Genomic DNA, 27,220 nt, shown 5'->3' with positions numbered 1-27,220 from the left:
GGGCAGGCCACCCCTTCACTATTCCTGCCTCTGCCACCCCATAGCCGTGTGATCTCCGGGGTCTTGCTTCAATTTCCTCCCCCAGGTCTTGAGGGATGACCAGGAGACAGATCGCTTGGGTTTGAACGCAGGCCACACGGAAGCACTACGATGCGGCGTTGGGCGGGTTACTTAACTCCTGGGCCTCGGTTTTCCCTTTTGCGTGGTATCGTTGTAAGGGGTAACCGAGAAAAGCCATGAGCTAACCCCTGGTGGTTGCCAGCAAGCACCGCCGTCTCCCGTCCTCCCCAGGCACAGCCTCTCATCCCCACACCCCGCACTTGGCAGGGGGAGCGGAGGTCCCTGCGCGCCTGCCAGCGCCCCCAACCCGCGCCGCCGGTCCCGGGCGGCCAGCCGTGACAGCGGCGGTGCATTGTGGGGCTTGTAGTGCCGGACTGGGGCTGGGTGGGTGGGCGCGGCCGCGGCAGTCGCAGCGGGGCCATCTTCGGCGGGCGAGCGGGCTTGGCCTGTGCAGCCCGAACTTGGGCCCCTTGCCCAGCCCGATGGCGCCGCGGCCGCTGGGCCCCTTGGTGCTGGCGCTGGGCGGCGCCGCGGCGGTTCTGGGCTCGGTGCTCTTCATCCTCTGGAAGACCTACTTCAGCCGCGGCCGGGAGCGGCGCTGGGACCGCGGCGAGGCCTGGTGGGGCGCGGAAGCCGCCCGCCTCCCCGAGTGGGACGAGTGGGATGTGAGTGCCGGGCCTAGGTTCGCGAAAGGGCGGGCAAGCTGGGGCTGCGACTCCGCGCATGTGGCCAAGGGGTGTGACCACGGCCCTGCTGGCGCCGGGAGCTCGGGGGGTCGAGGGCTTGGCAGCCGCAGGCCGGTCAGAGCCCGGGAACCGAGGAACGGGTGGGCGTGTTTGGGTGTATACGGCGCCCTAGAGCCGCGCCGTCGCTGCACGCCGCGGGGCTCGGGCGTTCCAGCGTGGGCCGGAGTTTGGAGGGCGCGGCTCGGGAGTATCCTGGGCCCCAGCTGGGTCGGCTAGCGCCCCTCCGGCGCCTGCGCAGTGCGCCCCGCCCCGGGAGATGTCGGGAGAAACCCCGTCCCCTCCCGTCTGCGGCTGGGACTCCGAGTCCGGTGGAGGAAGCAGGGCGCGCGAGCGTGAGGAGTTCGCCAAGCGTTTGGAACTCAGGATTCCAAAGGCAGCGTTCGTCCCACTCATCCAGACCATGCCTGCCTGTCCCAGGACGGGTGGAGGGCGGGCCTGAGCCCTCTGGTGCCTTGGTCTTCCCTCGGGAAAGGTCCACCGGGAGGCCGCCAGCCGCAGCCTTACCTCCGCTTCCCCGCAGCCCGAGGACGAGGAGGACGAGGAGCCGGCGCTGGAGGAGCTGGAACAGCGCGAGGTGCTGGTGTTGGGGCTGGATGGCGCGGGCAAGAGCACGTTCCTGCGCGTGCTGTCGGGGAAGCCACCGCTGGAAGGCCACATCCCCACCTGGGGCTTCAACTCCGTGCGTCTGCCCACCAAGGACTTTGAGGTGGACCTGCTGGAAAGTGAGCGGACACCCTACCCCATCTCCCCGTCTCCTCTACTGGACCTGTCCTGGATTCTCGCAGGGAAGGGGGCTTCCAAAATGCATGTCTAAGCAGCACATTCCCGTGTACGAATCCTTCCCACCCCTCTCTGGGGCACAGGATTCAGTCCACGCTTTGTGCTCTGACATTTAGGGCCCTTCGTGATGGGGCCTCTCCAGTTGCACCGCCTGCCCCATCACCCCTACCAAAGTCGACAGGCCTAACACAGTGATACTAACAGCTAAGGGTTCATATGCCAAGCACTTGACAGGCATTGCTTAAGAAAAATCCCCTAAACAACTGCATAAAACTAGAATCAGTCACTACCCTAATTATCCCCAGAGAAAAATGAGTTCCAGCAGTAGTATCATGAATCCAAGGTCACCCACCTTTCAAGTGTTCTTTTTTTTTTTTTTTGAGATGGAGTCTCACTGTGACACCCAGGCTGGAGGGGCAATGGTGCAGTCTCGGCTCACTGCAACTTCTGCCTCCCGGATTCAAGCGATTCTCCAGCCTCAGCCTCCCGAGCAGCTGGGATTACAGGCGCCCGCCACCACGCCCGGCTAATTTTTGTATTTTTAGAGGAGACGGGGTTTCACCATATTAGTCAGGCTAGTCTTGAACTCCTGACCTTAAGTGATCCGCCCCCTTCGACCTCCCAAAGTGCTGGGACTGCAGGCGTGAGCCAACGCGCCCGACCTTTCTAGTCTTTTTTTTTTTTTGAGACGGGGTCTCTGTTGCCCAGGCTGGAGTGCAGTGAGCAGTGGCACACCCTCCTCCACCATTGCCTGTGTGGCCCAATCTAGTATCATCTTTCCTCTCAGCACCACAGCCTCCTCTTTGGTCTTCCTGCTTCCCCTTCTGTCCCTAGTGTCAGCTGCAGAAAGCCCATGTCAGGTCATGTCACTCTTGCATCTCCCTACCCCCTCACTGTGTTTTTGGCCCTATGTGGCCCGTCCCAGCTAGCCTCACAGCCATGTTTCTCCTTCTTGCAGTGCCTCAGCACCCCAGCCTTCTTTCTGTTTTGCAGACACTTCCAGCTTGCTCTCCCCTCTGTCTGGAATGCTTTCCTCTGCCTCTTCCCGTGGCTGGCTCCTTCTCACCATCCCACACTCAGCTCACATGCCACTTCCTTGATGAGACCTACCCAGACCACCCAATCCAGGGCCAACCCCTGTTCCACCTCAGCCACTTTCCCTTTTTTCTGTTTTATTTCTTTCCTTTCTGAAATGTGTTGATGTCACTGACATGTGCTTCCCAGTTAGGGAGGGAGCTCCTTGGTGCAGGGCCCCTGCCTGCCTTGCTCACCTCTGTATCCCCAGCACCCAGATCAGTGCTTGGCACCTAGCAAGCACTCAGTAAATACTTGTTGAGTGCCTGCTATGTGCCGGGCATTGTGCTGAGGGCTTTGTGGGGATCCAGAGGTAAGTGTCTCTGACTCTCACAGCTTAGAATCCACAAGTGTCAGAAGCATAGCCAGAAACACTAGGGTGCGGGGTGACCAATGGGACTAGTGCAGAGGAGCACAGAGGAACAGAAAGGTGACCCAGGCTGGGGGACTGTGTTGGCAACCATGTGTTCGTAGGATGGAGTATGACATTTCCGAGGGAAAAGAAGGGGATGGGGAAACTGAATGGAGAATGATTGTATATAGGCAGGGCAGGGGGTCCTGAGTTTTCTAGACAATAGGACTCCTGGCTCCTATCACAGCCATCACTGACAGTTTCGAACCTGTCGGAGAAATCTAAGAATTAGCAAGAGGCAAAGCAAGATAGCCCAGGGGGGAGAGCTGAAGAGTCCCATTTACTGAGCACCTATGTGTCAGTCCTGTGAAAGGTACATTGCACATGGTACCTGTGGGTTTTACTGCACCCTGTTAGGAAAGTTCAGGGAGGAGACTGGTGTTTAAAGCTAGGGACTTGCTCCAGGAGACCCACCTGTCAGAGGTAGAGCTGAATCCCGTGTGAGTAGCTGCCGAAACTGCCCCTTGCCCCTGGCCGGTGGAAGCTCACCAAGCTAGGATTAGGGTGGGGTGGGAGCTGTGGGCAGTGAGCCAGGGCCCTGGACGCTCTGAGCTGGCCCCTGGCCTCTCCTCAGTTGGTGGCAGCCAGAACCTGCGCTTCTACTGGAAGGAGTTTGTGAATGAGGTGGATGTGCTGGTGTTTGTGGTGGACTCAGCTGACCGACTGCGACTGCCCTGGGCCCGACAGGAGCTGCACAAGCTGCTGGACAAGGACCCTGACCTGCCTGTCGTGGTGGTGGCCAACAAGCAGGTGAGGGCTGTGGGAGGGCAGCTCAGTCCAGGGGATGTCCACTTAGAGATGCTTGGGCAGGGGCAAGGAGCGCTGCCTGGGCCCATGGCCTAGAGAGGTTGGCTGAGATGCTGCCCCTACCTCTTCTACCTGTGCCCTGTCCTGATCCCTGCTTCTGTCTTCCTTCCTCTTTGCCTCCCTATCATCTCGCACCCTGGAGAGATGAGAAGAATAATTATTAAGTGCCTCCTACATGCCAGGCATGGTGTTTTGTTTTTGTTTTTGTTTTTGTTTTGAGGCAGAGTCTTGTTCTGTTGCCCAGGCTGGAATGCAGTGGTGTGATCTCGGCTCACTGCAACCTCCACCTCCCGGGTTCAAGCAATTCTTGTGCCTCAGCATTCTGAGTAGCTGGGATTACAGACATGTGCCACCACACCCAGCCAACTTTTGTATTTTTAGTAGAGGCAGAGTTTTGCCATGTTGGCCAGGCTGGTCTTGAACTCCTGACCTCAAGTGATGCGCCCACCTCAGCTTCCCAAAGTGCTGGAATTATAGGCGTGAGCCACTGTGTCTGGCCTCCGGTACGGTTTTGAATAACATTTCTTCTTATGCTTCTGTTCAGCCTATAAAGTATAGAATGCTATTCCATTTTATAGATGAGAGACGTTTTGTAATCTTTCCAAGGCTGTACATCTTGAGAGTAATAGAATTGGTCCAGGCGTGGTGGCTGAAACCTCTACCCCCAACATTTTGAGGCCGAGGAATGTGGATCGTTTGTTTCCAGGAGTTCGAGACCAGCCTGGGCAACATGGCGAAACTCTGTCTCTACAAAAAAATGCAAAAAATTAACTGGATGTGGTGGTGCCTGCCTATAGTCCCAGCTACTTTGGAGGCTGAGGCAGAAAGATCACTTGAACCCGGGAGGTCGAGGCTGCAGTGAGCTGTGATCACACTCCAGCCTGGGTGACGCAGCGAGACCCTATCTCAAAAAAAAAAAGAATAGTGGAATTGAGAACGTCTAACTCTAAAGCTGTACCTTTTCCACTCTGCTATTCCCTTGCAAATTCTGGCTCTAGATCAGAGAGCTGAAGCTGGTAACTGATGAGAGGTAGAAGAGGTTAAATAATAATAGCTAACATTTATTGTGTGCTTACAGTGTGCCATACATGTGGTAAGCACCTGACAATCATGACCTCACTTCAGCCCTCCAAAAACCCCGTGATGGGCCCTGCTGCTAGCACTAAATACCTGGAGTTGCAGCTGGTATGTGGCAAAGCCTACCTGAACTCAGATATTCTTCCAAGTTCTTCCTCTAAACCAGTATGCTGCACTTCTCATCGGTGCCAGAGAGTTACCTTAGGCCCAGGAACCCTCAGTATCACAGACCTTGGGTCACAATATCAGGTGAAACTGCCAGAGTACAGAGTCTGATCATATTTCCTGTGGCCTAAACTCAGGTGCCTCTGAGAGCTGTGGGACCCATTTCCAACTTGATGTGGAGAGAGGCTGTATGTCTTTGACCTCAGATTCCCCAACCTGTTAGGAAACATTTGACAATTATTTCTAAATAGGGTGACTGTATGTCCTTTTCTGTCCAAGACAGTCCCCATATATGACTATTAATAGTGCCTGCTCTGAGCCTTACACTGCCCCAGTTTGGACCAGGAATCACATCATATTCTATTTATAAACTAATTTATAGCAGTTTTGAACCTGTAGGAGACAACATCTAAGGTCCCAGCAGTCTCTGAATTGCTCCAGGAAGAATCATTTCATTCTTGGGCCAGGGCTGAAATTACAGTGTCCATCGCCAGCCATGCTGTGTAGTGGTCTCTTGTTTTCCTCCAGCTAGTTTCTAGAGGTCTTGTCTGGGAGTGACCCTACTGTATCATCTCTCCATGACTGAGTTTAAGAAACTTGGTTGTCAAACCAACCTGAGTTGGAACCTGGCTCTGCCACTTATCACTGTTACCTTAGCTCAATGATTTCAGCTCCCTGAGCTAATTTTCTCATCAATTAAGTGTGGACTGTGAAAATTAAGCTAGGTATATAAGGGCCTGTCTACAACGCTTGACACATAGAAAGTGCTCTGTTTCTGGCTGGGCGTGGTGGCTCACGCCTGTAATCCCAGCACTTTGGGAGGCTGAGGCGGGTGGATCACCTAAGGTCAGGAGTTCGAGACCAGCCTGGCCAACATGGCGAAACCCTGTCTCTACTAAAAATACAAAAATTAGCCAGGCATGGTGGCTCACGCCTGTAGTCCCAGCTACTGGGGAGGCTGAAGCAGGAGAATCGCTTCAGGATTCCACCACAGGAGGTAGAAGTTGCAGTGAGCCAAGATCGCGCCACTGCAGCCCAGCCTGGGTGACAGAGCAAAACTCCGTCTCAAAACAAAAAAAGAAAGTGCTCTGTTTTTTACCACAGTGACTGTGGTAATGCAATGAAAAGAGGTTGGTACAAAGGTGAGCCCAGGGTGAGAGAGAGAGTATTGAGGTAGATCAAGGGGTCCAGAGGCTAATTCTGGGAACTTGGGGCCTCATATTCCCAGGGATAGCCTAAGAACAGTGTATTTCATGAATGACAAGGGTGTGAGTGTGTTACGAAATGCTGCCAGCTGTGTTCTGACTTCTCTGTCTCACCCAGGACCTCAGCGAGGCCATGAGTATGGTGGAGCTGCAGCGGGAGCTGGGCCTCCAGGCTGTCGACAGCCAGCGGGAGGTTTTCCTCTTGGCAGCCAGCATTGCCCCTGCGGGACCCAGCTTCGAAGAGCCTGGCACTGTTCACATCTGGAAACTGCTCTTGGAGCTTCTCTCCTAGGCTGGAGCTCTCCTGCTCGCCACCTGCCTGTCAAGACCACAGTTGTACTGCTGCTGCTTCATTGCCAGACTGGGCCTGGGGCAAGAGCCACATGGCAGCATTTCTCTTCTGCCCTCCTTTCCCCCTCAAGAGCAGGGCCTGGGCAAGGCCGAGAACCATGCAGAAGCTTTCCTGGTGAGGTGGCCGTGAAGCCGGAGCAGGGAGGTGGGTGAGACAGAGGGTGTCTAGCTCATTCCAGGCTGGAATGTGGATCCAGCTTTCCCTTCTCTTACCTGTACAGTGAGATGCTCAGTGGGCTCAGTTCTCCGCTGCGGGTCCCGGTAGCTGAGGAACCAGTGTAGGTGTCAGAAATGCTCCTAGAGCCTCAAGGTCTCTCCCAGTCTAGACTGTTCCCTCCTGGTGACATCATGCCTTTGTCACGTGGGCAGCTTCTGAGTGGTAACACAGCAAGCCTTTGTTCCCAGTCCTGCATTGTACAGCCCCAGCTCCACCTAAATGACTTGTGGCCTTGTGCAATCTCTGCCTCTCTGGCCCCAGGGCCATTATTTTTAAAGGGAGGTGGTTTCCCAATTCGGAGATGCCTTTCCCAGCCATGGGAGTACGAAGTGCTAGGATGAACCTGGCAATCCTAGCAAGGAGCTTTCTGAAGACCTCCCTGCTTTTCCCTGAGCCCAGGCCTGGCCTGCCAGCCTCTTTTGACTACAGAATAACATATTCACCCACCAAACAGAAAAAGTGAAGGCTGGGTTTTTTTCCCTCTAATCTGGAGACAAGCTGCTGCTCTTGTACTAACTGTGCCAATGCCCATGTTTACATAAGTCAGGGGAAGGAAGGAGCCTGTGTCCCTGGGATGACAGTCAACTGGAGCTAGGTGTTGACCTCAGAACTGCAGTTTATTAATTTATAAGAGGAACAGGCCAGAGTTCTAGGCTCTGTTTCTAGGTGCTGTTATCAAAACCCCAGATGATAGTGATAGAAAATTTGGAACTTAGGAAAATAGCTGGAATCATGACTGACAATGAGATGACATACAGATGTCAATGGAGACAACGCTGTAGGTTCCTCCTCCCACCAGGCTTTGAGGCTGTCTTCGATGTCATAGTACTTTACATGGATTCACGTGAACTGAAACTCCACCACTTGGCCCAGGATGTTGAAAGGGTGCAAATTCCTTCTGGGTAGATAAGAAATGGCTCTGGGAGAGGATTTCCCTTATGTGAATCTAGGTAAAAAGATGGAAAAAAATTGTATTATGTGATCCTAAGGACAGGAATAGCAGACCAGCCAACGGGGTGGCCTTGGGTACATCACTCAGCCTTTCCAGGCCCAATTTTTCCCCAGTGAAAGGCGAGTTGGACTGAGTTTCTGGATTTCTCGTCAGTGCACACTCCATGGTTCTCCAGTGCTTGGCGATCAGCCCAGTGTAAGGACTGGCTCTGTACTGACATTTATTGTTAGTACAGGCAAAGAGGAGCCTGTTGTCTGTTAGGGACCACTAAATCAACAACCACAAAGGGATTTTTTTTTTTTTTTTTTTTTTTTTTTTGAGATGGAGTCTCGCTCTGCCGCCCAGGCTGGAGTGCAGTGGCCGGATCTCAGCTCACTGCAAGCTCCGCCTCCCGGGTTCACGCCATTCTCCTGCCTCAGCCTCCCTAGTAGCTGGGACTACAGGCGCCCACCACCACGCCCGGCTAGTTTTTTGTATTTTTTAGTAGAGACGGGGTTTCACCGTGTTAGCCAGGATGGTCTCGATCTCCTGACCTCGTGATCCACCCGTCTCGGCCTCCCAAAGTGCTGGGATTACAGGCTTGAGCCACCGCGCCCGGCTTTTTTTTTTTTTTTAAGAGGAGCTGTGCACCTCAATTTGCTGTCTAGTTGAGAATAGAGATTGTGTGCCTTCATTTCATTTGACATTTACCCAGCATGCCTCAGTTCCACACTGTGACCAGTGCAAGAAGAGGAACTGTGATAAAAACAGTTCAACAGGCCGCAAGGAGGGTGGGAAATTCTGAAGTCCAGAAGCGAGTGCGATCTTTGGAATAGTGGCTGCTGTGCCCTTGAGCGCCATGTAAAGAATCACTGTTCTTTAAAGTGCTGGTTCACTTTCTGCAGTAAGAAGTGGTTTATGTGCTCCTATGTAAAATTGTAAGGAAGGACTTGGGTTTTAGAGTAGCCTTTGAAACTTTGCTGGCAGCTTTTCATTTTGTCATTGGAAGGGTAAGAGACTTTTCTCCTTTGTTCTATGAACTCCTTGTTCTTCAGTGCTTGAAGGTGTTAACAAAAAAAACCTTAGACAACTTTAACAGAGTTTAAAACTATGTTCTGGTTTCGAGCAGAAAAAAGATTCATGAACTGGGTAGTACTTAGCACCAAAAGCAGTTCAGATGCTCAGCCCCACAGTGTGTGTAGGCTACATTTATAGCCAGAAAAACGAAAATAACTCAGATTGCCTGATTGGCTGCAGTCTGGTATTTGTCTTATTTGAACATGTTTTAGCAGCCTTCAGCTGATGATTGACTGAAGGTTTGGCTGCTGTGATTGGCTAAAATTCAGCTACATGTTAGAAGAACATACTTTTAGGTTAGGTGATGAGTTGTTTACACTTTAAGTTATAATTCACTGTGTACAGAGGCAGCTTTAGGCCAGACTTAATTCAGCTTCACAATGTCCCCCATTTTGCTCAGTCCCTTAATTTTGAGAGACTGACCAAAATCCCAGGCACTGACACTGCCTTGTCACTATTTGACCTCATTATGGAACTCACAGTTTACAATGTTAAATCAGTTAGAGGATTCTTTATGTCTTCAGGTTTTTGTTCCTCTAACCTTAATGAGACCATTTGAGGTACAAAGGATGACTGCACTGGTGGATTTACGACTACAACACATCAGTGAGGACCTTAGGATGGCTATTAGGGGCATAATACCAAGAAACTGGAATGCATTCCTAAATATGAGTCTCTACAAACCAAACTGATCGGAATCAAACAACCCAAGGTCACAGTCGCAACGATAAAAAATAGTTCAACAGCATTCAAGCTCTGTGGCTCATAGCCTGTTCAGGGTATAACGGCAATTAAAGACATAGTTCACTATGAAGTCACTTAATTTTATTTTATTTTATTTTTTTTTTGAGACGGAGTCTCACTCTGTCGCCCAGGCTGGAGTGCAGTGGCGCGATTTCGGCTCACTGCAAGCTCCACCTCCCGGGTTCACGCCATTCTCCCGCCTCAGCCTCTGAGTAGCTGGGACTACAGGCACCCGCCACCACGCCCGGCTAGTTTTTTTTTGTATTTTTAGTAGAGACGGGGTTTCATCATGTTAGCCAGGATGGTCTCGATCTCCTGACCTCGTGATCCACCCGCCTCGGCCTCCCAAAGTGCTGGGATTACAGGCTTGAGCCACCGCGCCCGGCCGAAGTCACTTAATTTTAAAGTTTTTGATTTTTCAGTTAGCTTGGGAACAAAAGTCATGGTGATTGGGATACCCACTAAAGATAAAGATTAGAAAACCTTAGCGGCTGAGCTTGCTGTCTACTATTCAGGATGCCTGCAAACCGACCACTAGCTGTTCCTGCAAGCACATCATGTGTTCCTTTTCCCTGAGAAACATCCTTGATGTGTTTAGTGGCAGTACCTACAGCAGCGGCAGCCACCACCGCCTTTTTAAGCTCTCCATAGCAGTAGAATCGGGAAAGATAAGCACAGCGTTCGGTTTTGTTCAGCACCACACACAAGCTTCTAGCTGGGCAAAGGGCGTCTAAAGCTGCATGACGTTCCATTAAGTGTTTTTGTTGAACCCAGATGGCCTCCATTCATCCATCTGTGGCTTCTCCCCGTGTGAATCTCCATGCTACAAAATGTTGTTCAATGTAGCATTAACTTTAATTTCCATACAGTTGGCACCCCACTGCCATGGAAAGTGAGTCCCAGGAACCCCACTGGAACATCTGCTCGGTGGAAACTTACTCATCATCTGTCTCAAGGCCGGTATTCATTTTAGTCTTTGACCTCTGATTATGGGGCCTTTCAGGGAAAGCTGTTTGCAAGGCGAGTGTGAATCAGGCGAAAGAGCAAGATCTGAAGTCAGGACAGAGTAAGCAAATTATCCACAGACCTAATAGGTACCCTCTGAAGCTGGAAAGTGGGGGCCACCTGGTAGCATTTGAGCAGGGGTCCCTTACGTTCCACCATAAGTCTGCACAGCTCCTAAACAAGCTCCAGTGGGGAACTTGATTTTATGTGGTCCCTTTATAGCATGCTGTAAGGGTGCATAACCACAGCCAGGGCGAAGGGACCCTACTGGATTCAACCCAGTGACATTATATAAGCAGTCGCTTGGAGCCACATAGATAGTTCCCAGGTCCTGAATATGTGACGCCTGAAGGCATAGGTGTAGGCAGTATTCCTTGCATAGGCATTACCTGGACAGGTTTTCCATATTGGCACTTACTAGTTATTAATTGAAAAGGTCAGGGTACCACTTCCAGTGAGCGTAGGGAAGGAAGTAGTGGTGTTATAGAATATCAAGGTTAGCTGCCGGGCGCGGTGGCTCACGCCTGTAATCCCAGCACTTTGGAAGGCCGAGGCAGGCGGATTACGACGTCAGGAGATTGAGACCATCCTGGTTAACATGGTGAAACCCCGTCTCTACTAAAAAATACAAAAAATTAGCCGGGCGTGGTGGGACACGCTGTAATCCCAGCTACTCGGGAGGCTGAGGCAGGAGAATCTCTTAAACCCGGGAGGCGGAGGTTGCAGTGAGCCCAGATCGTACCACTGCACTCCAGCCTGGGAGACAGAGTGAAACTCTGTCTCAAAAAAAAAAAAAAAAAAAAAAAAAGGTTAGCATTCTACTCTTCCTTTGGAGTTTGGGGTTTGGGGTTTCGGGGTGACTCATTGGGAACATGGAGAGATTAATGGAATCTCTGGCATTCCATTAATGGAATCGTTTCCTGATTTTGACATTAACTCAGACCCAGCAGTTACTCTAGTTTCTTGCTAGAGCATTAGCTTTTGCTAAAGCCAGCCCCAGATTATGGTCCCATGGATTTTCCTATAAAGAAAGGGAAAGGATTTGGGGGCAGAAAGTAGGAAATAGAGGGAAAAAGATAAGATTTTTGTGATTGCAGTGAAGTCTTCATCCACAATCTCGGGAAAGCTGTTCGTGTCTAGGATGCCATCTGCTTCTGGGGGAAAACTGCCCTGGGTAGCTTTACCTTCAAGTCTCCAACAGGTGTGTAGCTCCAGGAGTCTGGAGAGGCCCTTTTGAGCTGTGAGATGTGGACCCACGGTTCGAAGCCCTGAAGTTTTGCCACGCTGTGGGAAATAGAAGAACTTGGTATCGCCTCTTTCTGTGAGGTTTAAGGGCACTTTTTCTCTGATACCATCTCCAGAAGACCCAGTCTCAGGTTACAGATTGTGAAGGGTTTGATGGTCCTCTGTGGGCCACAGAAAGTTTATTTTGTCAAAATACAGTGTGACATAATGCGTTATAGCTTTGTCGTATTTAGTCATATGAGCATTTAGGAGAGGAGGAACTACGTGAAGTTCTGTTAGGAGCACAGGCTTTCTAGTAACTATTTCATGGGGGTCAATCTGTCTGTTGTGGATCTGATCCGCGGACCAAAGGCGATGGTTGACTTTCTTCTTCAGAGATCAGAAAAATAAAAATGAAATTCGAAGCCAGTGGTAGTACCTTTGGTCAAGATAATCCAATCAATTCAGTTAATTTTGCCAGTTTTAGTTTTAAAATATTGTGTGTCCTTTTGGCCTTTCCAGAAGACTGAGGGTAAAAGGGATGATGGTAGTGCCACTGTGTTTCTAACACTTTATTTAGCTGCTTCATAGTTTGTCCAATAAAGTAAGTTCCTCTGTCACTGGAGATTTTTCCAGAGATGCCCCATAAAGGAAACATATTTTCTTATAACTCCTTAGCTGCTGTCATGTCACAGCACCAGCTCTCCTACACGGGAAGGCTTCTGTCCAACCAGAACACGTGCCAGCTATTACGAGAACATACTGATACTTAATCGAGGGCGGCAGTTGAATGAGGGCCGTCTGTAAACGTTCCAGTGGTCCATCAGGTGGCGGTGGAAATAAACCGCTTGGAGTTTTTATTATCTTCCCAGGATTATGGGTTTGACAAACCAAATATTGGTTATAACCCATTTTAGCATTTTAGAGGAGTCACACTATCAATATTTTTTATAATTTGGATCATTTTGCTCATTTCATGAGGAATTGTGAGGTGCAGAAGGTTTTTTCGTTTTGAGACAGGATCTCGCTCTGTCACCTAGGCTGGAATGCAGTGGTGCAATCGTGGTTCACTACAACCTCCACCTCCAGGGATCAACAGTCCTCCCACCTCAGTCTCCTGAGTAGCTGGGACTACCGGTGTGCGCCACCATCCCCAGCTAAATTTTGTAATTTTTGTAGAGAGGGTTTTACCCTCTTGCCCAGGCTGGTCTTGAACTCCTGGGCTCAAGCCGTCTGTCCAGCTCAGCTTCCCAAAGTGCTGGGATTATAGGGATGAGCCACCATGCCTGGCTGAGTGCAAAGCTTTTAACAATGGAAGTTTCAAGGGCTCAGGAAGGACCAGGGGGCCATCTAGGCTCTCCGTGAGTTCACACGTAACATTATGTTTATGTCTGTCAGACAACAATTTTGGCTTTCCAGATCAGGTGCATGGCACTGTTAGATGGGTCGTCAAAAAGATCATCAATCTAGTGGCGTTCATTCCAGTTGCACATCCTAACTGTTTCAGCACTATCTGATTTAGCATGAAAATCTGCCAAGGCAGTCCCTTGATATTCAGGTTCAGCTTTCCATGTATGGGCTTCAATCTTGCAAGAATTTGTTATTTATTTTTCTCCTTTACTCAAGATAGCTTGGAACTTAGAGCAATTTGTGATGGCAACAGGATAGTAGCAAGTTCATCCACTTGAGTCTGTTTTTAATGGGGCCTCCACTAGAAGTGAGAACCCCTCTTTGTTGCCATAACACGCCAAAATTGTGGACTACTCCAAAGGCATATCTGCTCTGTACATAAGCATTTACTGAGCTATATGACAAGCTCAAGTGAGAGAAAAACTGGGAAGAGTCTGCTTTTTATTAACTCATTTTGGGTTGTAATGACATATCTTGCCAAAGAGTAATTTCAAATGATGTTAGTCTACTTGCTGAAAAATGCTGGGTTTGACTGGAATTTAATAGACTTTCCACAGCACGTGGAACTTGCAAAAAAAAAGTTCATTCCCTAAAACCAGGTCAGATGAACCCTTTACCAATCTGGTGTTGCTGCCACTGCCTTTAAGCAATTAGGACATGCCTTAGCTATGGGGTCTGATTGCAGGCCATAATACGTGATGGGCCTGTGCTTTCCCAACTATGTTCTTTTTCATGTGTTTGTTTATTTTTTTGAGATGGAGTTTTGCTCTTCTTGCCCAGGCTGGAGTGCAACGGTGCAATCTCGGCTAGCTGCAATCTCCGCCTCCCAGGTTCAAGCGATTCTCCTGCATAAGCCTCCCAAGTAGCTGGGATTACAGGCGTGTGCCACCACACCTGGCTAATTTTTTGTATTTAGTAGCGACGGGGTTTCACCATGTTGGTTAGGCTGGTCTCGAACTCCTGACCTCAGGTGATCACCCGCCTCGGCCTCCCAAAGTGCTGGGCCAACTATGTTCTTGAGTAAGAACTCCTAATGCCTGATTGTTGTGTTTATGAACAAACAAGGTGAAGGGTTCAGTGTAATCTGGAAATCCTAGAGCAACCATATCTGTGGCTTTCCATCCTGGTTTATATTTCTTAATTAGACTGTGAAGTTCTGAATGAAGTCCTTTTTAAATAGAGCAGTTAATGTCATTTCTGTCTCTGCAGGTTTCACAAGTAGTGTTTCTAAATGAGCTCTATAATCTGAAACTGGTTCATCTTTTGCCCACAAGATTATGTGATTGACCAATTTTTTTGTGGAAAAGTCTTAGGGATTGAATTTAAAAGATTTTCGGCAATTCTTCTAGTTCCTTTTGGCCCTCCTCTTGGGGTTTTGGAGTGGTCTTTAATATCCTCAGGCTGTTTCCATTCTACTCCTGCCGTCAATGTCAATCTTCGAGCTTCACCAGGTCCCAGTATCATGTGAATAAACTGGTAAAGATTAGAGGCCTGGATCATAAGCTCCTATGAGGATTCTCAGTTTCCCAGTACATTTTTGAGTATTTTCTCTTGGATTAGTTAAGTCTTTATGATGGCTCTAAGCTCAGCTTTAGACAATGGAGTAAAAGTGGTTACAGCAGGCAGGGCCGGTTGACTAGAGAGTCTCACTTTGCAAGGCATTTATCCAACTTCCCCTCTTTCATTAGCCTCAAGGAGAAAAGGTGACTTCGCAAAAGGGTTACTATACTCAGAGCATCAAGGTAAAGAAGAGAAAGAGAAGGAGCAGTCGGGGTTAGTGTGCTGCATGAGACTTTCATTTGCATTTTGTAAAGAATCTTTTAGGCAATTTTAGATTTGTATAGTCTTTTGGGTGCCTCTGCAGAGACCAATTTAAAATGCATCCCATTGTTTTTGTGGAGTTTTTGATCCTTTCTAATGTGTCCCACAAATAAACAGTTTTATTTAAAGTTTCCTCATTGTGGCCATTTTAATTCTAAGTTGTTTCTAGTAAGGTTAGCCTGGTTTTCTAAAAACAAGGTCTGGGTCCATAATCTTGGGGATTTTTTTTTTTTTTTTTTTTTTTTGAGACAGAGCCTTACTCTGTCACCACCCAGGCTGGAGTGCTGTGGTGCAATCTCAGCTTACTGCACCCTCCGCCTCCCAGGTTCAAGCAATTCTCCTGCCTCAGCCTCCTGAGTAGCTGCGCTCACAGGTGTGCACTACCACGCCCAGCTAATGTTTGTATTTTTAGTAGGGAGGGGTTTGGCCACATTGGCCAGGCAGGTGAGGTGATCTCCCACCTCGGCCTCCCAAAGTGTTGGGATTACAAGTGTGAGCCACCACGCCCGGACTTGTTTTGTTTTTTGACAGTGTTGCTTTTGTCGCCCAGGCTGGAATGCAGTGGCGTGATCTTGGCTTACTGCAACCTGTGCCTCCCGGGCACAAGAGATCTTGCCACCTCAGCCTCCCGAGTAGCTGGGACTATAGGCATACACCACCATGCCCAACTAACTTCTGTATTTTTTGTAGAGATGGGGTTTTGCCATGTTGCCCGGGCTGGTCTCAAACTTGTGAGCTCAAGAGATCTTCCTGCCTTGACCTCCCAAAGTGCTGGGATTCCAGGCGTCAGCCACCACACCCAGCCTCATAATTCTTATATATAAAATTAGATGGAGTTCCAGAAGGTGGAGTCCCAGACTCCTTGGATTGAAACAAGACCATTATCAAAAGGATAACCTACCCAATGCCTCTAACTGGATCCATCCAGTTTATTATGGGATTGAGTCTAATCCAGGACCCAGTCCAGTAAAAATTGCTCAGATAAACTTGGAGAGCTCAAAACACAAATTTGTGGAGCTCAGAATCCCAGAACTCACTATGGCCTCTAGTTGCTGTGAGAGATCAGTGGGCACGATGGGCCCTGGCAGATACCTTTTTGTGTGGTCACTCAGTGCTCCTGGAGGTCACTGAAGTTCTACTTCGGATCCTACTTCTGACACCAATTTGTTAAAAGAAAAATTTTATAGACAAGTTAACTTTAACAGCTTAATTGAGCAGAAGAGGGTTCATGAACCGGGTAGCACTCAGGACCAAAAGCGATGGTTCAGAATGTGTGCAGGCTATATTTATAGGCAAAGGAATGGAAATGACATACAGAGATAGCCTGATTGGCTGCAGTCTGGCGTTTCCCTTCTTTGGACATGTTTTGGCAGCCTTCAGCCTATGGTTGGCTGAGATTTGGCTACTTGTTACAAGAGTAGACTCTTAGATTAGGTTGCAGGGCGTTTACACATTAAGTTAGGTTATAATTCACTATGTACAGAGGCAGCTTTAGGCCAGACTTAATGCAGTTTAACAGAGGTCACCTTTGGAACCAGTTTAATTGTTGAGGGGGTCCCATTTTACCTAATTAAGATCTGTATCTGTCTAATGAATCTCTTTATATAGTACCATTTTTAAAGTCCCCAGTTGTGGGAGGTGACCTTGAAGAATAAAGTTTCTTTATGTCTACTTGAGCTGCTTTTATCAAGACCACTCCCAGCAGCACACTGAGGGCACTGAAGGTCCGGAGTGGCACCGCTCTGTGATACTGGTACAGAATGTAAGTGTCCTACAGCCTGTGGCTTGGTGGTCAGCAGCTGCGCTCCTCTGGTGGGGCTGCTGGCCTGTTCCCCAGGCACAGTCCTCACCTGCTTTGGTTTCCACCACACATAGACTGGGCAAAGTGGGTGAACAGGCCTTAAGAACCTCACCTAACTGGCTGTGTGGTGCCCTTACCCAGCTGCTTCTGAATATGACTTTGTGATTCAGGAGCCACAATCACCTGCTCTTGGGAACCAGTCCAGTTACCCTGAGCTGCTCATGATCTAGCCTGGGTGATACTGTGTTCCCCCCACTGCCTAAACCCAACAGCTGCCAACCTAGCTGAGCTTGGGAACAGAGTTAAATGTTTGGGCAGCTCTCATGTTCCAACAGAGATGGCTGGAGGGAAGGCTGTGGACCTGAGGGAGTGGGTGGTGCCGACCATGCAGAGCGTCCACTCCTCACATAGAAGGGAAGTCTTCACGACACTTACCTGTTGAACCTGTGTCTGGTCACTCACCTGGCACTGGGGGCTTTTGTTCCTCAGTAACTCAGATGAAGCGGTGGCTTCCGATTTTCCATTCTCTGACCTATTACCATCCCTCTGAAGAGAGGCCACCAGAGATGGCTTCCTGGGATGGGCGGAGGAGGGAGGACCACTTGGGCCTGGGAGGTTGAGGCTGCTTCTGCAGTGGGCCATGATCATGTCATTGTACTCTGGCCTGGGATACAAGATCAAGATCTTGTCTCAGAAAACCTACAAGACACTCACATGGCCTGGGGGTGGGGGATAGTGGTAGGGAAGGCTTCTTTTTTTTTTTTTTTTTTTTTTTTTTGAGACGGAGTCTCGCTCTGTCGCCCAGGCTGGAGTGCAATGACCAGATCTCGGCTCACTGCAAGCTCCGCCTCCCGGGTTCCCGCCATTCTCCTGCCTCAGCCTCCCGATTAGCTGGGACCACAGGCGCCGCCACCTCGCCCGGCTAATTTTTTGTGTTTTTTTAGTAGAGACGGGGTTTCGCCGTGTTAGCCAGGATGGTCTCGATCTCCTGACCTTGTGATCCGCCCGTCTCGGCCTCCCAAAGTGCTGGGATTACAGGCTTGAGCCACCGCGCCCGGCCAGGGAAGGCTTCTTAAAGTTCTTTCCTCAACTGCATAAAGATACACGTTAAGGGGCCACCCCAGCCAAAGGCCTGAATTTGGAATCCTGTGGAGGACATGAGATGGGGCCAAATAGGCCCTCAGGAGCTCCGCTGCGGACTAAACACCGTTGCGGACTAAACACCGCTGCGTGCTTCCCAGGGCCAGTCATTGCTGGAGGCTACGGCTGACTCCAGTAAGGGGGCTTCTGGGGCTGTCCCAGCCTGACTTGATGGTGTGGGACCGATGGGCAGCCTTCGGGGTCCTTAAAGGGGAAGAGAGCAAGCAGAAAGCCTAGGCTTAGTTGTTGGACAGACTTCAAACCCCACCTTGACACCTTGTAGCCTGTTTCCTTACCTGTAAGATGAGGATAAAACCATGCATCATACAAGATTTCACATGAAATGATCCATGGAAAAAAAGCAGGCCCTCCTTTTTGAGAACAATGAGTGACAAGAGACAGCTGATAGGTGACTCTGAGAAACCCTGGGAATGAGGTTTTTGTATGACTAATAGTTGGGGATCAAGTAGCAGGACTTAAGAAAATGCCCAGTGCCCACTCCATACCCTGCTTGCGATCCTGCTACATTGTGGACATCACCTCATGCCACCAAATCAGGCAAGCCTGGCCCTGAAGGATGGCCATGCCATGTGTAGCCCAGTGCTTGGCATACAACCGAGTAGGATTCAGCAGTCCACCAGTCCCAGAAGCCAGGCTGGGGGCCTCGGATTCACTTCGGACCAAGGCCAACATAAGCAATGCAAAGAAAAGCAGAGGAGGCAGGTCACTCAGAGGGCAGCTCACTCAAAGAGTCCGGCGGAGCTCCTTACCCCCCGAGCTCCTTACCCTCCACCAGTAAAGCCACAGCTGGCCTCAGGCGAGGCCCCACCAGCCCCCAGCCTAGGGGTGGGACTAGTGTGGGCAAGGCAGGCCCCTTCCAAGCAGCCCAGGGTTCCTGGCGAGCTTCTGTAGAGGTGAGAGGAACTGCCATGTGGGAAACGGGCAGACAGCAGTCAGGAGGAGGCCGGGGCCGTGCCTAGAAGAGCATGTGAATGTAGCACTTGCTGAAGGCGGGATGGCCTCTCAGCCCCGGTAGAGGTGCTTTTCGCTGGGGCAGTCCCAGGGTTTGGCTGACAGCAGAAAATACAAAATCATCAGAGAAGTAAAATACCTTTGTTTTATTATGTACACACTATATATAAAAACCACCTACCCTGAAAACAGCAGGTTCTGGCTTTTCCATGAACCCCCAGACGAATATAAATTGGAGCCTCTGAGAACAGTTCCTTCCCCAGAGCGGGGAGTGTGTGTGTGTGTGCGTGTGAGTGTGTAACCTTCTGATTCCATGGGACCTGGCCAGCACCTCTGGGGCCACACAGCCCTCCTTGCCTTACACCCTGACTCCAGCTTCACTGGTCCGGGGCACGCCTCAGCCTGGGGCGGCTGTGATGTAAAACAGTCACTCAACCTCCATCTTACTCTTCTGCAGAGAATCAAGGAAGTCTTGCCACTCTGCTGGGTAAAAGCGTTTATAGACGTTGATCTTATTCCGAATCTGTTTTGGAGTATCTTGATAGTAATTCTTCTCATCACGGGCCATGGCCTAAGAAAGGAGAAGGGCTACTTTAAGAGAGGGCTAGACAGGCAAAGGCTGAAATTTTAGCTCATCCTGAATTAAGCAAGCCACTTGCTATCTACCCCTGAGGTCCAGAATCCTAACCTCAAAGGCTGTGGTGCACCAGGCACAGTGGCTCACGCCTGTACTCCCAACACTCTGGGAGACCGAGGTGGGAGGATCTCTTGAGCCCAGGAGTTCCAGGCCACCCTGGGCAACATAGTGAGACCCTGTCTCTCCAAAAACAATAAATTAACCATCCTGTGGGCCCAGCTACTTGGGAGGCTGAGGCAGGAGGACTGTTTCAGCCTGGGAGTTTGAGGCTGTGGTGAGCCATGATCACACCACTGCACTCCACCCTGGGTGACAGAGTGAGACTCTGTCTCAAAAAAAGACTGTCTCAGGCCTTCTCAGGAAGGCCTGAGAGTCCAGTGGGCCAGGGAGGAGCTGGGGCCAGCTGAGGAGCTCATGACGCATCATAGCCAACTAATCGCACCTGGGCCCAAGGGTCCATTGTTTGTAGCCGGATCTTTCCACTGTTAAGGAAGCCAAAAATAGACTTCCAGCCTGGGTGACAGAGTGAAATTCTGTCTCAAAAACAAAAACACACCAAAAAACACCATATGCAAGCAAAACATTTATCTGTGAGTGAGACAGGAACCAAGGCCACTCAGTCTATCCTTGCCTTAAGCATTCGTTCGAGTTAGGTCCCTGTCAGTAGGATCCATTTCCTAGAGTGTCTTTTTCCTCCCTTTCTTTGCACTCAGTTTCAGAAAACAGGTGCTGCGCAAGCAGATCAAGCTGCGAATGGTCCAGGGCACCTTCCCAGCCAGCCCACGTGGCCTCAGCCGGCTCACCTTGTAGTCCTCCCCGTGGTTCTCCACCATGTGGCGTACGTAGTCAATGAGGTCCCGAGACAGAGTATTTCCTTTCTTTTCTGGAAGGCTGGCTTCTGCCTCCAGGTCTGGAATGATGAGAAGCGGGGAAATAGGGAATGAGGCTTTGCTTTCTGTGCTCTTTGAGCTGTCCAGTCACCCCTTCACCCACTCCCAAGCCACAAGACCCACCACACCAACCACCTGGGGGTCTTTGCCTCCCCATTCCCCAATTCACTGCTGGAACCTTCTTCAGCCCCTTGGATCCCAGACTCTGTCTCCTATGACCCAATCATCTACCAGTATGGCAACTTTTGGAAAGGGAAGTCACTTCTCTCCGGGCCTCGGGTGGATTTACAAGGAAGGTAACAAACTAATAACCTCTACTTAGTGGCAGGTCTCAGGACAGAGATGAAGGCACATACCTGCTACAGGACAGGGCTCCCTTCCAGATATAAGCCTCTCAAATAAGCTCTTGATGTATTATTTCAACACATGAAATCAGACGGTCTAAATACGTGAGATCTAGAGCTTCCGGGTCTGGGGCCTGAAGCTGGGCCCTGGCACCTTACTAGTGCTCCATGGGAGAGAAAAAGCCAGGATGTGGAGCCAACTAATGGCTTCATTTTTAAAATAGGCAGGAAAATCCTACTCCATTTCTCATCTGAGAGAAAGAGCTACCTCAGAGAAAGGAAGTAGGCAAATAATATCCAGGGGCTAGGTCCTATTGTATATAAAATTATCTTTGACATGGTCGCCAGGGGTTGGAGGTAGGGGAAGACGGGGAGTTGTTTAATGGGTATAGTTTGAGTTTTGCAAAATGAAAGGTTATATGGACCTATTGCACAACAAAGTGAGTATATTTGACTGAACAGTACACTCAAAAATGGTTAGGATCGTGACTTTTATGTACTTTTTAACCACAATTTAAAATTTTTAAAAATATTTCTCTTTGACTACAGTAAGTGCACATGGCTTTGTTTATACAATCCTGTGCAGTAATTCTCATGAGAACCACTGAGATAAAGACAGGAACTCAAGGAATTCTGTATCAAATGTCTGGCCATTCAAATCCTTTATCTTTAGGGGAGCTGCTTAAACACCCTGACAGGTAAGGGGAAGGATGAATGAAGAATTCTAGAGCATTCCCACTTTCCTGTAGGGTTTACTCTTCTCGTTTTAGCACTCACTCTCTATAGCCTTAATATATGTAAAATCGATTTTGTCATTGGAAACATTTATTGAGATGGTGGAATCCCTAAAAATCAGTTCATCCTTAAATTCATGGTAAGCCATACACATGCCTGAGATTTACTAGTTTCTCTTCTATTCTCCCAGGCACCTAGCTACATCCCCCCTGAACATCTCTGACCTTAGTTCACACAGTAAGGTCAGGGTTTAGTCAGTACAATGAAAAATGACCCAGCCAGGACACAGTCCTAACTCTGTGAACTTTGAACCAGCTCATTTCTTCCCTCTGAAACTTGGTTTCTCCATCTGCAAAATGAGAACATCTTAGGGCCCTTCCCAGTTTCCCACAGTGCAGGACAGTGACCTAAAGGAATATACGGACCAAACCCACCATTCAGCACATAGGGCTTCCGCACAAGCTCCTTAGGCCTCTCCTCCATGTCCACCTCCATGGCCTTCACCTGCAGAGAACAGAGTCCTTGAGACCAGAAGGATCTTTGATGAGGGAAAGTTATAGACTCCTGCTTATCCCAACACAACTGCTAACCCATAAGAATCCCTGCCCAAGGTCAGGTAGAAGTAGGTAACAATGAAAACTAATGCCCTGGAGGCTTTTTTTCTCTCTCTTTTTGAGACAGAGTCTCACTCTGTTGCCCAGATTCCAATGCAGTGTTGCGATCTTGGTTGACTGCAACCTCCCCCCGGGTTCAAGTGATCTCCTGCCTCAGCCTCGCAAGTAGCTGGGATTACAATCGTGCACCATGCCCAGCTAAATTTCATGTTTTTAGTACAGATGGGTTTTTGCCATGTTGGCCAGGCCAGTCTCAAACTCCTGGCCTCAAGTAATCCGTCCGTGCCTTTTACCCCCAACATAACCTTGGTGACAAGAACTTTGTGTTTTGTTCTCTACTAAATCCCCAGGGTGCTTAGGATGTGACATGTTCTCAATAAGTAGTTAACCTAATGAATGGGCTTGCTGAATGCATTTGTCCCATTGCCTTAGGCAAGTTTGTTTTTATTCTTTCATGCCAGAGGAAAAATGGCACTGCCATTTCTTGAATAAATGTGAGGCTACAGCCACACGGGTTAGATAATCCCTAAGGCAAGGAGTGTTATACCCATTTTATAGATAGGCAGAGAAAGATGAATTGCTTGCTTTTCTTTTGGGAATCTAGATTCTTTTAATAGTTGAAGCCTCCAGGGGGCCAGGTGGATCACTCGAGGCCCAGCCTGGCCAACATGGCGAAACCCTGTCTCTACTAAAAAGACAAAAATTAGCCGGGTGTGGTGGCACACGCTTGTAACCCCAGCTACTTGGGACGCTGAGGTGGGACATCGCTTGAACCCGGGGAGCAGACTGCAGTCAGGGAAGCCTAGGGAAGCCTCAGACCAAGGATGATAGAGCAACAAAGAAAAGGTGTAGAGATCTCCAACTCTTACGCAGTACTAATTAGGAAAGTTAAGGGTAGAAAAAGATACATTAAGGAAAATACCGTTGAGATGCCAATGGGTTAATTTCAGAGAAAAAAGACCGAGTAGAGAGGGTGTGGGGAATGTGTGCAGGGGAGGGAGTGTGATGAAGGTAGTAAAGAGACCCGTGATCACCGTCAGTTGAGCGTTCCAACTGTGGCGAGGTCGAAAACTCGGGAAGGGCCTGAGGGAAGGTATGGGCAGTACCAAGTTCTGAAACCTAGGTCAGTATGGCAGGGGAGAGTAAAGAAGACAAGGACCGAGACCCTGCCATGTCAGTACCTTTCTCTTACGGAGGGGCACCGCCCTGTTGGGGTCCACAGCCAACCCCATCTCGGCCAGGTTCTGCCGCACCGATTTAGCGTGGTCCCAGGCATGTCGGATGTGGGAGCTACGGGCAAAGGGAGACATCGCGGATCCGTCATCTCGCGGACCCTCCCGGCCGAGGCCCACCGCCACCCGGAACCCCAGCCTCCTCACCATTCGATCCGCGGCGCTGCCTTCCGTCGAGCATTCCGGTTCAGACGCTTTCGGTTGACATTGTAACCAAACTTCTGCCTCCGGGTTTTGCCCTTGGCCTTGGGCATCGCGCTGACCAAGGCACCAGCAGCTCAAAGTGCGTCTCACTCTCAGACCTCGTGTAACAAACTCCTTCCGGAAGGCGTGCACAAGGCTTTGCGGGCATTTGGGGAAATGTAGTCCTTTCGTAGCGCTACCGTTCTGAGCATACGACTCCCAGGATGCAACGAGCACCTGCGCCTGCGTACAACGCTCAATCTATTCGTTTCCCCGCCCCTTTCGTGACCTTTACCGGGAGGCAGAGCTCGGAGTCCCTAATTTCTCATGCTGCTGTGGCCCGGACATGGCGACTCCCGGCCCTGTGGTTCCGGAGGTTCCCTTTGAACCATCGAAGCCTCCAGTCATTGAGGGGCTTAGCCCCACTGTTTACAGGGATCCAGAGACTTTCAAGGAAAAGTTCCTTCGCAAGACCCGCGAGAACCCGGTGGTACCCATAGGTAAGTGGGTGCTGTAGGAACTGCGCAAGGAGAGGAGAGTGATGTCGGAGGGAAGGAAGTAGAGGAGGACACAGCGCTAGCGGGGAGCGGAATGAGAGCGAACCAGAGAAGTAACGAGGGGGCGGGGCGGTGAGGGGAGAAACTGATTGGAGCGGGAGCAGCGGGTTTGGGGGCGGGATTTGGGGCCTAGGATTGGGAGGACTCTGTGGCTAGGAGGACCTCACCTCGACCTACCCTCTCCGCCCTACCTCCGCTGTGATCCAGAGATCTTGGCTTTGGGGAAGCTAGATCTAAAGCGGAGAATGACCTGCGGGGCCCGACCTGCTGTTTCCCAGTTGCTTTGTCCCCTCCTCAGGTTGCCTGGCCACAGTGGCCGCCCTCACCTACGGCGTCTACTCCTTCCACCGGGGCGACAGCCGGCGCTCTCAGCTCATGATGCGCACCCGGATCGCCGCCCAGGGTTTCACGGTCACAGCCCTCTTGCTGGGTCTAGCTGTCACCGCTATGAAATCTCGACCCTGAGCCCAAGGTCTGGCCTTGAAAGCTCCGCAGAAATGATTCCAAAACCCAGGAGCAACCACTGGTCCTACCATGGGACTTACTCCCTCCTCTCGAGAGGCCCATGTGTCGTTGGGGGAGGAAGTGACCCTTTGTGTAACCGTAACTGAAAGTTTTTCAGAAATCCTAGATTCTGTTGTTTGAATGTTACATACTTCTATTTGTGCCACATCTCCCCTCCACTCCCCTGCTTAATAAACTCTAAAAATCCACTTGTAGTATGGTGAATTCAGTATCATCCCCATGGTTTTTGGTCTTTGATTTTGGAGGAAACAGACTTTAGACTGGTGTGGTGCTTAGAAATCGTGTAGTCTAGTTATTCCCGAACTTTCCTAGTAACAGCCACCCAGGGCACTTTGAAAGCAGAGATTTGGCCCGACGCGGTGGCTCACGCCTGTAATCCCAGCACTTTGGGAGGCTGAAGCGAGCGGATAACCTGAAGTCAAGAGTTCAAGACCAGCCTGACCAACATGGAGAAACCCTATCTCTACTAAAAATACAAAATTAGCTGGGCGTGGTGGTGCATGCCTGTAATCCCAGCTACTCGTGAGGCTGAGGCAGGAGAATCACTTGAACCCAGGAGGCGGAGGTTGCGGTGAGCTGAGATCCCGCCATTGCACTCCAGCCTGGACAATAAGAGCAAAACTCCATCTCAAAAAAAAAAAAGAATCTCAAGGTCACTCCTTGAGATTCTAGTTCAGTGGGCCTAGAGTAATGCCATTTGAAAAATGCTGATCTACCCAGCAGGTTTTCACACTGTCAGTAGGACTACCTTCCTTCAGATGAGGCCTCCCATAGTGAGGTCAGGGACAGAGGGTTCTGCCCTCCACTCCGCCATCAGCTCCTCATCCTGCTCCCACCTCCTGAGAGTCTACAGGGCTCCACTGATCTAGACCATCTGGTTGTGTTTTTGTTTTTGTTTTTTTTTTGAGACAGAGTCTCAGTCTGTCAGCCAGGCTGGAGTGCAGCGGCACAATCTCTGCTCACTGCAACCTTCAGGCTCAAGCAATTCTCCTGCCTCAGCCTTCCAAGTAGCTGGTATTACAGGTGTGTGCCACCATGTCCGGCTAATTTTTAGAAGAATACTCCTGACCTCAGGTAATCCACCTGCCTCGGCCTCCCAAACTGCTGGGATTACAGACGTGAGCCACCATGCCCAGCGTAGACCATCTGGTTCTTGACACAGTATAGAAGAGGAAACAGGCTGAGAAGCAGTCTGGCACAGTGGGAAGAACACAGTCCCAAAGCTCTCCAGCGATTTGTGTACGTAATGTTCAAGGGTTCTGGAAGAGGAGGCTGAGGACCTGAGCAAACTCTGGAGGACAGGTGGCCTGTGAGTTCCTCCTTCATGGAAAGTCTCCAACAGGCGTTCCTGGTCTGTGGTCAGCTCTCCTCAAACGCTCTTCCTGTGTGTGATTCTGCTGTTTTCAACACCAGCTTCAAGCTGGCAGAAGGAAAAGGAGTGAAGACATGCCCCTTCCTGAACCCCCCAAGAGTCTAGATCTCAGCGTGGAGGGCTGTACTAGGGCCAGCTAAGTGTCTCGCCTCCACCATGTCCTGTCAGCTTTGAGCCAGAGATGATAGGCGTAGAGCAGTGCACTGTGGTGACTCTTGGCCTCCAGATACAAGACAAGGACATGGAGTGGTGAGGACTGTGACACTTTTAAAGAGGATGACCACTGTAAGTGTTGGTGTCATGGTGTCCCCCTCCAAAAATGTTGAAGTCCTTTTAGTTCGTTAGAATGTGACCTTAAGCTGGGTGCTGTGGCTCATCCCTGTAATCCCGGCACTTTGGGAGACCAAAGTGGGTAAATTGCTTGAGCCCAGGAGTTGGAGCCCAGCCTGGATGACATGGCAAAGCCCCATCTCTACTAAAAATGCAAAGATTAGCCGAATGTGGTGGCACATGCCTGTAGTCCCAGCTACCTGAGAGGCTGAGGTGGAAGGATCACCGGACCCAAGGAAGTTGAGGCTGCAGTGAGCCAAGATTGTGCCACTGCACTCCAGCCTCAGTGACAAAGCGAGACCCTGTTTGGTAAGAAAAAAAAAAAAAAAGGACAATTTGGCTACAAAGACAGACATACCTATAAGGCAATGTGCAAACAGCCATCTGATGGGGGCAGGATTGCAGTGATGCATCTGCCAGCTAAGGGATGCCTGAGGCTACCAGAAGCCAGAAGCAGGTGGAACAGACCCTTCCCCAGCTCCTTCAGAGGGAGCATGGCTCTGCCACAGCTTGATTTCAGATTTCTGGCCTCAAGAACTATGAGACGATAAACTTCTGTTCTAAGCCAGCTAGTTCATGTACCTTCTTATAGAAGCCCTAGGAAGCTAATATTTACTGGCAATTACTCAAATCTTTTTAAACATCATGCAGGTCATAAGCGTCCTGTTTGCAAACTCTGCTGAAGGGGAAGAAGGTGGTCACTGGTTGTTTATCCCGAATCCACAGATGGGCCCAGCTGAAGGAGGAAGCGAAACACACAGGGCAGTGGACCCTCCACATCC

The 27,220-nt window shown here is 50.1% G+C and overlaps 3 protein-coding genes across 4 annotated transcripts; 2 read left to right on the top strand and 1 right to left on the bottom strand.

Moving 5' to 3' along the window:
- Window positions 1-467: 467 nt before the first annotated feature.
- LOC105480935 (ARF like GTPase 10) lies at window positions 468-16,986 on the top strand. 2 transcript variants are annotated; one of them, XM_011740137.3, is made up of 4 exons: window positions 468-725; window positions 1,327-1,528; window positions 3,647-3,822; window positions 6,445-6,767. In XM_011740137.3, exons 1-4 carry the CDS (start codon window positions 543-545, stop codon window positions 6,616-6,618), a joined length of 735 nt encoding a protein of 244 aa, XP_011738439.1. In that variant the 5' UTR covers window positions 468-542; the 3' UTR covers window positions 6,619-6,767. The 2 variants fall into 2 exon arrangements, with proteins under 2 accessions (XP_011738439.1, XP_011738438.1); XM_011740136.2 differs by lacking the exon at window positions 3,647-3,822 and having other exon boundaries at window positions 6,445-16,986.
- Window positions 16,987-19,147: 2,161 nt separating this feature from the next.
- LOC105480937 (NOP16 nucleolar protein) lies at window positions 19,148-23,757 on the bottom strand. The gene is made up of 5 exons (XM_011740139.3): window positions 23,619-23,757; window positions 23,421-23,529; window positions 22,060-22,129; window positions 20,460-20,566; window positions 19,148-19,590 (listed from the first exon to the last, which is right to left on the bottom strand). Exons 1-5 carry the CDS (start codon window positions 23,723-23,725, stop codon window positions 19,447-19,449), a joined length of 537 nt encoding a protein of 178 aa, XP_011738441.2. The 5' UTR covers window positions 23,726-23,757; the 3' UTR covers window positions 19,148-19,446.
- Window positions 23,758-24,000: 243 nt separating this feature from the next.
- LOC105480936 (HIG1 hypoxia inducible domain family member 2A) lies at window positions 24,001-24,924 on the top strand. The gene is made up of 2 exons (XM_011740138.3): window positions 24,001-24,154; window positions 24,510-24,924. The coding sequence occupies exons 1-2, from the start codon at window positions 24,001-24,003 to the stop codon at window positions 24,674-24,676; spliced, it is 321 nt and encodes a 106-aa protein (XP_011738440.2). The 3' UTR covers window positions 24,677-24,924.
- Window positions 24,925-27,220: the final 2,296 nt, after the last annotated feature.

This window comes from Macaca nemestrina, chromosome 6 (assembly GCF_043159975.1).
Source record: "Macaca nemestrina isolate mMacNem1 chromosome 6, mMacNem.hap1, whole genome shotgun sequence".
Classification (NCBI taxonomy): Eukaryota; Metazoa; Chordata; class Mammalia; order Primates; family Cercopithecidae; genus Macaca; species Macaca nemestrina.
This window is presented reverse-complemented; position numbering and strand designations above follow the sequence as displayed.